The 12,953-nt window shown below is 50.0% G+C and overlaps 2 protein-coding genes across 2 annotated transcripts; one reads left to right on the plus strand and one right to left on the minus strand.

Annotated features, from left to right (window-relative positions):
• Positions 1 to 1,823: 1,823 nt before the first annotated feature.
• Positions 1,824 to 4,486, minus strand: HOO65_040010 (uncharacterized protein; the record flags this gene model as incomplete). Its single annotated transcript, XM_071002591.1, has 5 exons — positions 1,824 to 2,366; positions 2,464 to 3,566; positions 3,664 to 3,944; positions 4,100 to 4,405; positions 4,461 to 4,486. The coding sequence occupies 5 exons, from the start codon at positions 4,484 to 4,486 to the stop codon at positions 1,824 to 1,826; spliced, it is 2,259 nt and encodes a 752-aa protein (XP_070858853.1).
• Positions 4,487 to 5,654: 1,168 nt separating this feature from the next.
• Positions 5,655 to 12,791, plus strand: HOO65_040011 (Histone transcription regulator 3 -like protein; the record flags this gene model as incomplete). The annotated part of the gene is made up of 3 exons (XM_071002445.1): positions 5,655 to 5,657; positions 5,751 to 5,825; positions 5,964 to 12,791. 3 exons carry the CDS (start codon positions 5,655 to 5,657, stop codon positions 12,789 to 12,791), a joined length of 6,906 nt encoding a protein of 2,301 aa, XP_070858854.1.
• Between the last annotated feature and the right edge of the window lie 162 nt (positions 12,792 to 12,953).

The following is a 12,953-nucleotide window of genomic DNA, read 5'->3' on the forward strand; positions in this document are numbered from 1 at the left end:
CACCGTCTAGAAAGGGAATCAAGAGGAGAAGATGATTTTATCTCCCGCCTTGGCAGTACGCACTACGCCCTTCCAGAAGGGGGGGCCATCGCGTCTTCTTGTCCCTGAAAAGAAAAATCTCCAAAATAGGACCAGTGCTCCACTCGTCTATCATTCCCCCTCCCCGGGTGATGCTACATAGAACGCAGCTACAAATGCCGGTCGGTCAAGCTCAGTCAACTAGTTTCCAGGTAAAGGGTGCCGCTGCAGATTATCCCAGGGCCGAGCTGAAGAGTAACGGCATCACTCGAGGTTAAACTTGCGGGCCTTGACCTGAGCATATTCCGGGTTTTCCTCACAAGCCAGCAACGAACGCGAATCTCATGTACGTATGTGTACGCAAGTTTCAATATTTGTACGCATGGGCTGCCTCGAAATTCAAAGCTCTCGACTTTGACATGTTGCTAGTGTTGTCAAGTCATCTCATGTGAGTGCGTGCAGTGGGAAGAGAGGCCAAGAAACATTTGATTCGCATGTCTGTTCAATCTTTGAAATAAGGATACCAAGCTTCAACCCTGGCTGCCGGGAATGCCTAGGCCGTCTTCCTGTCCTAGTTGCTAACTTGGTAGGGGTTTATTCCTCACCTTTATGGACAAAGTCATGTCATATGCAAAAGCATGCTTTACCAATTTCAGTTGAGCCCCCCCACCTCAAGCTAGCGTCAGGTCCTGTGCTTTCGACCGAGCTCTGGTAAATCCGCATCCTTCGCTTCGACCTTACAAAATGTCTTGGAAACAAGGGGGGCCAACCCGTGGACGAAGAGGGTGAAGCACATGCCAAGCTCATTTCTTCAGGGCTCTATGTCAGGTTGGTGGAGGTTAATGGCACAGCAGACCAAGCCCAAGAAATATCGAGAGAGAAACATAAGACAAGCAAAAGTACGATGAAGGAGAAACAGGCTAGTGGGTGGAGATAAACTGATTAAGCTTAGGAGGCAGTAGGTTTAGCGGACTGGAGTTTACAATACACAAGCAAATTAAATCAACAATAAATTTATAAAATGCACGTCTAAAGTGGATCTTCTACTCAAGGCAGGCGCAAACAGGAACGCGAACGGCCGAAAAACGCTCTTACCTTCTTCAACAAGGGAAGGGGTTCTCACGCAGTTACCCAATGTAGATACAACTGCAAATCAGATAACAAGCATTAGGAGTCCAGAAACCCTTTGACAAAACAAAGCATGTCTTTAATAACCCTATGATATGATATGATCAATACATGTCACTAGTGCTTTTTTCTTCGTCTTCCATATCAAAGCGCTTCCACTTAAAGATATAATAAATAACATGGGGGAGAGCTTTGACTTCGTAGGGCCAAGGGGCTAAGCTAGGCTCATTTTATCGGAACATTTGTCTCTGACCGGCACGCACCAAGTCGGCCATCGCACAAAAGAAGGAAATCTTGAAAGAAGAGGAAAAAGAAGGATAAATGACAAGTGCATACGTAGGTAGCAAGGAAACATGCATGGGTTGTTGTACTTGGGCCCAGAGGGTTGCCACCATAGTGAAAGCTAAAACTTCGTTTTCGCTGAAGAACATGTATTTATAGCACATACCAGCCCATACCATGTAAATATCGGATTTATTCGACGCTGTACCCACAGGTGCCAGTCTCCGTAATTTAAGACCTCATACACCTAACTATCCATGCTTAAGACAGGATTCGTCCATTCGTCTCCGTCTCTCCGTCCTCTCGGAGTAAGCAAAAAATGCGCCGAGTAACGTGCCAAGTTATCCAATGGGTAGTTTACTAGACGATTCACACGCTGATTCCGGTATTCTCGCTTAGCCATCAGTGCCGCTGCTCCGGAATGTAGCACACAGCGCTGCGTATTGGTGCGTGAGATCCAGCACGTTTTGTGGCATATTAGTTGCCTGTATGATGCTGCGCACTTTGAGGGCGCCCTCCTCTTCAATCAATATGCGAATGGTTCGCAGTAGCTCGGGGGAAAAGTCCGAGTACCACCGGTATTGCCAGGTGATCAGGCGAATGAGAGCCGCGACAGTTTCACGAGTGCTCTTCGTGCGCTCAAAGGCGCGGGAGATACCACTCAGTGCCTTGGGGGAAAAGCGCATCGAAAGACAGGCACGGTAGGCCTCAACAGCTTCATCCGTGTGCTGAAGACGCTCTGCTAGAGCGCCAAGAATTTCCCACTCCTCGGCAGATTTCCTGTACTGCATAGACTGGGCCCTGTATTGAGCCATTTGCGTGCGCCATATGGTGTATACTCTAAGGTCTTCGTATAGAACCATGAAGAGACTATCCAACCATCTCTCGCAAAGTCGCTTGGTATTGAGCTTTGAAAAGTGGTTAGACGGAGATTTCGACTGTAGAACATGAGATAATATATAGGATTAGTTGCGCTAGTTTGATCCTTGGGGTAGTGCTGGGGAGGGGGGGGGCTCTAGAACATCTAGAACATACCTTGTCATCCACGCCATTGATAGCAATTGATGGTTTTTCAACATTATTTGGAACATCATTCGACTTGACGTCTGCCTCATCTGTCGAGCCAGCATCTAGAGCCGAATTTGGACTTGTGGTGTCTAGGCCGGAATCAATATCTGGAGCAATCTCGGTGGTTTTCCCATCGCTGTGGTCGGCAGCAGCAAAGTCTTCTACAATCGACTCATCGACGGGATCTTCGTCATCTAACCGTTCGATAGTTTCATCCACACCAGATTCGGTATCCGAGTTTTCTTGTCCGTCTTTGCTCCCCCGTAGACCATCAGTGCTTGGGTTTCGGGTATGGGGCTGACTGGGTGTCGCCGCCTCTTTTTTTTCTGTACGGTACTCATCTTCCATCACAAAAACAGTGCTACGGATTTTGAGCAACTGGTCCCAGCCAATTTGGGACGTCATCTCGGTGAGGATCTTGTAGGCTTCCTTGAAGGTGCCCTTGTATGTGGCGGCGCGCAAGTTGAGAAGGCTAGGATCGATTTGGTCAAACCGCTGATCATTCTCGTTGTCAATTTCGTCAAGTCTACTATCAGGAAGGACAGGAAGAAAAACATCCTTGGGCTCTGGCATCAGAGGCGCATCCTTGTCTTGGTATGTGAACATTGGGCATGAGTTTAGGATGGCAAGTGCATGTTCCCAATCTTCCATGGCGACATAGATTTGAGCAAGGCGGGCCCATGTGCCAAACTCGCTGGGGGCAGCGATAGTGCTTCTATCAGCACAGGCTAGTGCCATTTGTAAGCGCTCTGCCTTTAGCTCAGGGGTTTCGGACTTAAGAGCTTTTTGAAGAAGGAATTCGGCTTGCGTGTCAAGCATCACATAGTCCATTGGGCTCTCTTTCAAGGCCTGATGGAGAACTCTGATGCCCTTAACCTCTTCGTTACCCATGAAAAGAACCTTTGCTAGAAGGGAGGCGACTTCTACATTGTGTGATCGTAATTTTTCGAATAGATTGATACCAGAAGTGTAGCGGCCCGTGGTGTGAAAGTATTTTAAGAGGCCGGTGGTGAGGTGGTTGGAGACGATATTAGGGACTTGGACAACTGAATCGGAGCCGAGTTGCCAGCCTAAGAGAGAAGAAAAGGCCCAGTTAGCATGTGAATTCAAGCACAGAATTTCCATTGTGTATCGCAATAGCAGACGGGGAAAGGTCATGTTGCTTACCTCTGAAAAACAGCTGTTCAGCAGCATTGAGGAAGCGATGCTCAGTTTCAGTGTTGGTTACGGGATTGAAGCGTCGAACGCCCATGATTTTGCGTGTTACTTCGCCGGTGCCATCGTCTGCATAAAAGTACGCGCGTAGCACGCTGCATAGATACGTTTCTAACCACATCTCGTCGGTGGTTTTTCGTTTTTCCCCTCTTTCATCAACACAATAGCTATCTACACCACCGGGAATAGCAACATGGACACGCATGTCCACCCGAGAAAAGGCATTGTAGCATCTGGAAGCCGGCCAAGTAAAGTTAGTGCATGCTCTGTATCGCATGATTGTCGCACATGCGACACATGTGTTTGATGCCGGCGGCTGGGGGAATGAGGGGTAGTTTATGAGGCTTAACAAGGGATGAAAGAATGTATTGCATGGAAGTATACGTACGAGTAAAGGCCTTCGGCTATCTTGGTTTGCGACTGCGATTGCGAGCCACTCTCTTTGTAGGTTAGGGTGTTGATGTATGCTGCTAGACTAGCTGACGACGAGGCATCAACACCGGTAACATGGTGGTAGATGCCGATGTGTTTTCCGGGATTGCGGACACCCTGGCGCACTAGATGCACTAGGTCAGGCGGGCCGAGTTCGCGTAGTGACACAAGTGATTCTGTTCTGGATTCGACAGACTCATGGAGAGCCTCTTCGGTCAGCCTAAAGGGCGGGGAAAGCGAGAGAGAGGTTGTTGTTAGTGTTCTGTTTGATCATCTTGTCGTGGTCCAACCGTTTTGTATGGGGAGGGGGGACTGACTCTGGAACGGCTGGTACAACGACCATTGTAAAGGGCACAAAATATGGCTTCAAGTAATAGCGCAAGCGCGAAAGAAGGAGGCGTGTGTCTTTGGTGTATTGCGGAGAGAACTGGCCGAGCGACTGGCTGCCAATTGAGTTTTGCTGGTTCTTAGACTAGGCGGGGCAACAAGAGAGGCAGGAGACGGCAAACAGGAAAGCGAATACGCTATGTCGTGATGGTTTGAGGGCCGGTTGAGAATGGGCGACACCCTCAAGCTGGGTCCCAAAAGTAGAACGTTATTATTTTGTTGCGCAAGATTGCAGTCTGGTTGGAGTTTTGAGCTATTACAGGCACGAGCACGGCGCAGCTGAAAGAGGCTTAACGGACAGCTCAACAGACAGCTTATATCGAAAGCTTAATGGTAGAAGCTATCAATTGCAACTTATGCCGGGCCAGGCGGGGCGGAGGATGCTGCAGTTAAAAGGACATGAAAGGAGAAACACAAAGCAATGCCACAGAGAAACACAAACACAAGCACACAAAACAGAATGTGGCTCGTTCAATCTTGTCTCTTCTGGTACATGAATGAGAAGAAAGCTGGCATCAAAAAGCGGGCTGGGCTGGTACGGATAAACAAGGCTGAAGCTATGCGCTCTGTACTAGTCCACCAATCAAGCCGTCGCCTGTTTTTAGGCGCCACACCTCAGCCTTATGAATGCGCCACATGCGCAAATGCATCCACTTACAGCCTTGTATCTAATCGCACCATAGCTAAAGTCGCGTCCTGGCCGTCATAGGGGAAGGCGGATAAAAAATACATGTGTTATAGAATTGTGAAGGTTGCGAGACAGCCTCATATCAGCTACTTTGCATGCTCCATTTGCAACTTTATGTATCGTCATTTTGCAATTGACTTTTGTACTAGTAAAGCATCGCACTGCCCATAATTTCTCAGTCTCTCTTTTCTGTCTGCTTGTCTGTTTTTGTGCCTGCCAAGTCAAACCCAGTTCTCATGGTCGCAAGGAAAACCACCCCTTCAACTTGACCTACAAGATTATCCTCCATATGCGACCTGCATAGCTGCTGGCTGTCCCTGGGCTAGGCGTCACTGTCTTTATCCTCCTGTCTTGATCGCCATTTCAATCGCCATTACTAAATAGCCTCATCTGCGGCCCCGGCTACAGCTCCGGCCTTAACTGTAGTTCCTTAACCATGGTTTGTGCATATATCCTGTTTGCAGCTCCCTTCTCCGCCCTCGCTATTTACAATGCAAAACTAACACGCTTTGGCTTTCTCTCTGCATAACAGCCAGCCTTCCAAGCAATCAACGTCGAGATTGAAGAGACCGTTGAAAGCGAGCTAGAAACCATCCGTGAGCTCCATGTACGTCAAGTTATTGTATAATAGGCCTTAGGTTGCATGTATTGGTTGATACATCGCCCGTCCCTGCTGCCTATTTACCGATTCATTTCCTGCTCCTCTCCCCGAGAAATTATACTAGGGATATTGACTGTATTTTAGGTCGACGATGCTCTGAAGCTCTTCCAGTATGCCCTCAAGCTCCACGCCCAGGGCCCAGACTCGTTTGCGGCCGCTGCCGACGCATACGACGATCTTTTTAAATCTGAGATATTTAACTACCCCGAAGCCGCTACTGAGTACGAAAGAGCCGAGCGGCGGCCCGATCAGCCGTCCTTTCTTGACCTTGCGGTTGTCGACTCTGATGGAACAGGAACAAGTCTCCCTCAGGCTCTGTACTTGGCGCACAAGAATCGCGGCCAGTTTCACCTTGACAAGATACGCCACGAGGCTAAAATTGCCGCAGGTCCCCGTTCTGCCTTTTTTGCGCGCCCTGATACCATAAAACAGGCCCAGCTATGTTTAGCTGACTTTACTGCCGCCTTAGATCGCGACCCGTCAGACGCCGAGCTCTGGCGCAGAACTGCGCGAGTAGCTGCATATCTCCAGAGCGCTAGGACAGTTCGTTACTGTCTTGAATCCGCAATTGAAATGGATGACGATCCGGCTGTGGTGGACGTAGAACCGCCGTCAATAGCAGAAAGCCTTGCTGGCCAACAACTCAAGGACCATCTCGCAAAACTGGGCGATGAGATGGCAGTATCACACCCTATAATGGCACCGTGGCTGAAAACTCGAATACCAGCGCTTCTTCAAAAGTCCCTTGACCCTATCCCTTTTCTTCCGGGCCTTTCTGAGCCTGCCAGTATTAGCCAAGCAACAGATACAGAAACCGAAACCGAAACAGAAACAAAGAGCACTCTAAAAGCTGACGACCATGTAATCGATGTTGCCAAGACATCGTGGACAAATATTGGCATAGCTCTCTTAGTCTACTGGAGCACATATGGTCCAACGGCGAGCCGCATTACATTTTCCTTTGAAGACTTAGAGGAACTGGAAGACCTGCACAATGTAGAAGAGCTGCAGGATTCATCAGATGATGCAGCCATGGATGGGATGCTTGGCGACTCTCCTAAAACCACACTTGACTCGGGCAAAGATGAGGCAGAAGCACCCCCGACCTTGCTCTCACAGACACAGGCAAATGTTAATACCACTGGCGTTGTGGCCACGGTTGAGCCCCCAGAGGGCAGCAACGACGATCTTAACTCATCCTCAGACCCTGCCGCTATCACCGCCGATGCTACCATCATTGCATCACAGCAACATGAAAGACCAGAGGAAACCCGCGATACATCTGCTAACAACGCAACTTCAAGGAAACGCTCCCAGTCTGTTGCAGGTGTCGCTGAACCTAGAGAAGAAACAATGTTGGAAAAGCGCAGTAAACGGACTAGAAGGCGAGAAACTGTAGAGGAGATTGAAGACCCTTCTACGCGAATTGCTGCCCAGCTTGCGCCAATACAGGCAGCTGATAAAAACCTGTTCAACATGACCAAGAACATTCTAGAGAATCTTGGCGTGACGGACAAGGACACCATGGATCAGCTCAATGAGATGATTGAAGTGTGTGCTTCCGAAGATCGGTCTACCAAGATATCCAATCCAGCTGTTGACGAGCTTCAGGCCATGCTTCTCACGTACAAAGAAGACGCTGTGCGTTTTATGATCAACAAAAAGAACATGACTCTTAGCCTTTCATCTTTTCTTGAGTACTCGAAATCAAGCGCGCCTCAACAAACGCAGCCTATGGTGTTTCAGGAGAAAAAAGGGTTGGCATCCTTCCAGCAGCGCGTTAACGATGAATGGTGGTGCTGTTCTGACATGGTTTTTGAATGGCTAAAACGCATTAGCACCACCTATCTGACCCAGCAGTGGCCCGATGCCTTGAAGAATACTGTGGTACAGCTAATTAGCCGCGTTGATGGTCCGCTCTATGAACGAATTACAACAGAGTGTGCGAGTACGGGTGTAATCGCTGGTGCGGTTAGTGGCCGGGGGCCTATTGCTGGGAGCCCTGCCTGGACGCAAGCCCGTGCTGTAGCCCAAATGTTGCTCGAACTTCATGTCGAAGTTTATGGAGCTCTGGTACGCGCTGGGGCAGTAACATCAGATGAACGGCGTGCTGAGGTTGGAATTCGGGTTTCTCGTTGGCAGAGCCTTTGCAGTGATCTTTGCCTGGATAGCCCAGTTTGTGAAGCCCACAAGGACCCCCTCACGGTTCGCTTGGTGTGGGTATCTGTGGCCACCCTGGCTTTGACTACCGAAAGCACTAACCGCGATCACATTTTAGCTAGCTGGACAGAACTACGCGATCTGTTTGTCGACAATGGTTTAGCTGGGTGTGATCTTCCGAACAACAGCTTCCTGGGTCCAATGTCCGGAGCAGCAGCTGATCGCGAGATTTCCAAGCTCACAACGATGGACTTTTTTCTCAGCATATTCCGGGATGAAATGAAGGACCCGGTACATGTGATTGAGAGCCTTGAGCCTGTTCTCAACCCACAAACAGTGGCAGTGACTATCCCTCTCAACTCCGATGATGCACCTACCGCGTCTATTCCACAATCACCGTCTAGCATTGCCTATGAGGATCTCCAGGATGCCAACACTAGTACGGATTCTACAGTCACCGCTGGAGTTGGCGGAGGTGTTGAGAAGGCGCAAGGAAAAATGGTACCAATCATGGAATGTGCCAGCCAAAGATTACGAGATTTATGGAAGTTCATGGAAAGTAGCGACGCCGAAGTGCGGCTCTTTATGTGGACACGACTGGCAGAAGCATACTCTAGCATTGACTACATTTCCAAAGAGTTCTCATGCAATCTTCGAAGCATTGAGATGCTTGTTGGCGAAATTACAGGTCCAACTATTCGACAAACAGCACCAGAATTGCGAGCTCTTGCTCTGGTCAAACCACTCAAGTTCCTTGACGATCTAGTAGTCGTCACTCTTAACATGACCTTGAATATGTCTGCCTCAACTAACGGTAGCGACCCGTTTGAGATTATCGATGGCGATCATCTCAGGGCCTCATGCGGTGCCATTACCCGGGCTATAGTCTTCTTGCATAATGTGGCAATGCTTGAGGACGAGGTGCGTATTGGAATGATCACGCAAAAGACACACAACAACTCATTCCAGGCCTTTTTGACCAAGTTGCGATACCTGCAAGTGCGTCTGTGGTGTCTTCTATATGCCCTCGTACGCTTTGGTGTCCAAACAAACTCGCAGACCTTTCCCAACCCAGAGACTGAGCTGGCCGATTACCTCGCTGCAATTCATCAGGTGCTTGGCCCCCGCAAGTATTGCCGCTCTTCCAACAAGATTTTCTTACAGTTGATGCGACAGGAGCTCCTCAAGTTCAGTACTATTGATAACTGGGAGGATTATCTAGGGCAGGTCCTCTACGACCTTCACGGTCTTCGTCTTGGCGTTGGTCTTTGGGAGGTGCAAGAACATCACTGTGCACCAATTGGACTTGAGCGAAAACATGCTTTGGCACTAGTCGAGCGTGTGATGATTCTTGCCCAAGCTATGCCTATGAAAGACCTTCTTCGTAGTGATCTCAAGGGCGCTATTGAACAGTTGCAAAAAGCCATGGGGCAAAGTAAGGCTCTGCCGGCTATGATTCACAATATCCGCAACTATACCGAATTTATGAAACGGCCCATCTTGGCACTGCCTCTTTATCAAGCTGAGAACGGCGCTCTAATGCTTAATGCTGTGACTGTCAAGTCGACTCCCGACTGGGTTTTGGCGCGCCATGGCTGGTATCATCTCCTAGGCATGATGGCCTTTACACGCTTCACTTCGCTCGAGCTTATGAAACGACAGACCCCTGGAGCTATTGATGACCTCCGAATTGCCACTACATATTTTCGCCAGCAACTGCAGTTTGTGCCTGATAGATGGGATTGTTGGCTTCGCATTGCGCAGTGTTTTGATTACGAGCTGGACGAGGCCGTACTTTGGACAGCCGACCGGATGAATCGCGATCGAGCTGATCTCGTCAAACTGCAGCGGCAGGCCATTCACTGCTACACTCTTGCACTCTCCTACTCGTGGACAGAGCGGTCCTGGCTTGTGTCGTACATGAAGCAGCGCCAGGAAAAGGGTCTCGGTATGTTAGCCGACGATAAAGGCAGGAGGAATCTGCAAGGTCTTGACATTGACACCATCTTCGATCTCTACTACTGCTTCGGCTACCGTCTTTACTCCTCGTCTCGGGAGCCCTTTGCAATGGACGTTTTCCGCCACGCCGATTGTCAGCGCTTCTTTATTGAGCTCTCCAACTATGATACGTTCCAGAAGCAGGCCCATGAAGAAATGACGCCATACAAGGTGTGGAAGTTTGCAGGGCAAATGTTCAGGCGTGCTATAATGCTTAAACCCCAAGATTGGAAGAGCCATTACATGTACGCTAAGTGCCTATGGAAGATGTACCAAGCTACTGACGAAGACATTCGAGGCAAAAGCAGCAGCAGTGATAGCAGCATGTCCACTACTCGCCCAACTGTAACCATGGTCTTGAAGGCACTACAAAAGTCCATAGCTGTTGTATCCGCGCGGACCAAGAACAGCCGCAGCGCGCCAGTCCTTGAGCCTCACTACAAGATCCTATCTGTGGCCATGAAGTTAGTAGCTCGTGGTGACATGTCGCCAATTCATGCAGCGTCAATGTTGTCCAAGCAGCCTTTTGGGGTTCCACTACACGGCCAGAAAGACAGCGATGACGACGAAGACAACGAAAACACTACCACCGCTACCACAAACAACAACAATAGTAACAACAGCGATGATAATGGCAGCACTACTAGTCACGAATTGCCTCAGGGCGACGATGAAGATGACCAGGAGGACTGGTGGGAAAGCTACACCATCCGAAGCCTATGCCTATTGCGTGAAAAAGACAAAAGTAACTGGCAGCATCGGCTCATCATCCGCCAGGCATCGACGCTCCTGGGAGAAAGCGTGGAGACTGGTGCTGTTATTGATTTCATACAGGCCAGAGCCACCTTCAACGTGCTGCGGGATTCTATGTTTACCAAGACTATGGCTATGAACGTGTGGAAGTGCGATGCCGAGCGGCCCGGTCGTCACTACGTGTATACTGAACGCTACACACGCTTTATGGTAAAGCTTCTGGGCGTGCTGGGTGATCACGAAAATCTCGAGCTTATTCTTCGCCGCATCCGCAAAAAGGGGACTGACTTTTACCATTTCACTGATCTCTGGCAAATGTGCTGCATGGAGCACATGCGCGTCCTTCGCAAGGCTTACAAAATCCCACCTTTGACCGAAGAAGAACCCTTTAAAACGTGGACTCTGGATCAACTGGACAAGGTGGCCGAGCTCATCATAAAATGGGCTGCCGAAGCGGCAGCATCTTGTTCTAGTGATGATCAGGCAACAGGCCAAAATGGAGGCCAGCCCATCCTGATACCCCCCATGGCTTGTCTAAAGGATTCTGTCGAACTCCGCAAGCTTAACGCTGGTCTTCTGAAGGCCGGGGGAATCGACGACCTGATTGTTGATGCCTTTTCCCGTGTCTTTTCTGCATGCAGTAGTGATTGCCCCGAGGTTTTAGCTGCTATAGAGAAGGAAAAGGAGAAAGAGAAGCCCTCTTTACCGTTGTCGGTTCTTGTTCCAGAACCAACCACATCCCAACAACACCAAAGCGCGGACGGTGACGCTACTATCACCGAGAGCGGCGACACTGGTGAAGCACCCGCAGCTACTGCCACTGCCACCCCTGTTGCACAACCCCCTGAAACTCCTGTAGCTCCTGCTCCTAAATTACGCCGAGTCATGGCTCGCAGGCCAGATATCATTCGGAAAGCCGAACAGATTGTCACCATCCTAGCTGACGTTCTAGCTGGCGGCAACACCAAGCCTAATGCCACTGCAGCAGTAGGCTTGGGCACCAAGTCTCGTTCTCGCAGCCGGCAGGACTCTTCTGGTACACGTGATCCATCACCAGCAGCTGAAAACATCCAGGAAGACACTGTTATGAAGGACACTATCATGGATAGGGGTGATAATGGTGATGGCGATGAAGAGGAAGATGATGGTGGTCGTGGCGGCAACGACGACGAAGACAACAAGGCTGACGAAACCGCGCTAGGCGGTGACACTGAGCTTATGGACACAGAGCTCGGGCCCAACTACACAACCCAATTTGGCGACCACTCGCAGTCAGATGCTGCCGACTCATACCTGGAGAGCGACCTTAGTGATATCCCGCCTGACTATGATGATGATGCGCCACCACTCACCTCGATTCTCTTCCCCAACCTCGTTCGTAAGGGACCAGCCTCTGAGAGCAAGGTTTCGCGGCCTGGGGATGATGCCAATGGCGGCAGTGCATTGCCCAAAGACAGAGAGACAGCGGGCAAGACCAAAGCCAAAGCTGAGGCTGGGCTGGATTTGGAGGCAGAGCTCGAAGCCTCCGCTTCAGCTTCAGGGTCTGCCGATACTGGGGCGGAGGCAGAGGCTGAGACCGAGGCCCAAAATGAACCCACAACTCGGATTGGCGAGCCAGGGTTAAAATCAAGGCAAAGCTCTGTAAAGCTGCAGCGAACCATGGAGGCTGAAGAGGGAGAGGAAGAGGTAGAAGAGGAAGGAGAGGAAGGAGAGGAAGGAGAAGAAGGAGAAGAAGGGGAGGAAGGGGAGGAAGGGGAGGAAGGGGAGGAAGGGGAGGAAGGGGAGGAAGGGGAGGAAGGGGAGTCAGAGGACATTGGCGATGAGGACGATGAGGACGATGAGGATGAGGACGACGAAGACGACGATAGTGACAGCGACGAACACTACGATGGGCCTACTCTTGACGTTGATCTCGAGCTTCCTGAGGAAGCCGAAGACGGTGTTGAGGCCGACGATGAAGATGAAGGGGACGATGAGGACGAGGACCAGACGATGGGCTAGGCTATACCAATCATTGCGCTTTTTTCTTTATCCGTCCTGTTCTTTGGTCCTTATTCGGGTGTGTTGGTGTTCGGCTGAATGAGTTACACCGGCCGCGTTCCAGAAATACAAGCTAGAGATGTCATGTACAGCGTGACTAGGTATAACCAACTATCTAACTAT

Source organism: Ceratocystis lukuohia, assembly GCF_044167205.1.
Source record: "Ceratocystis lukuohia strain C4212 chromosome Unknown Supercontig4_pilon, whole genome shotgun sequence".
Taxonomy (NCBI): Eukaryota; Fungi; Ascomycota; class Sordariomycetes; order Microascales; family Ceratocystidaceae; genus Ceratocystis; species Ceratocystis lukuohia.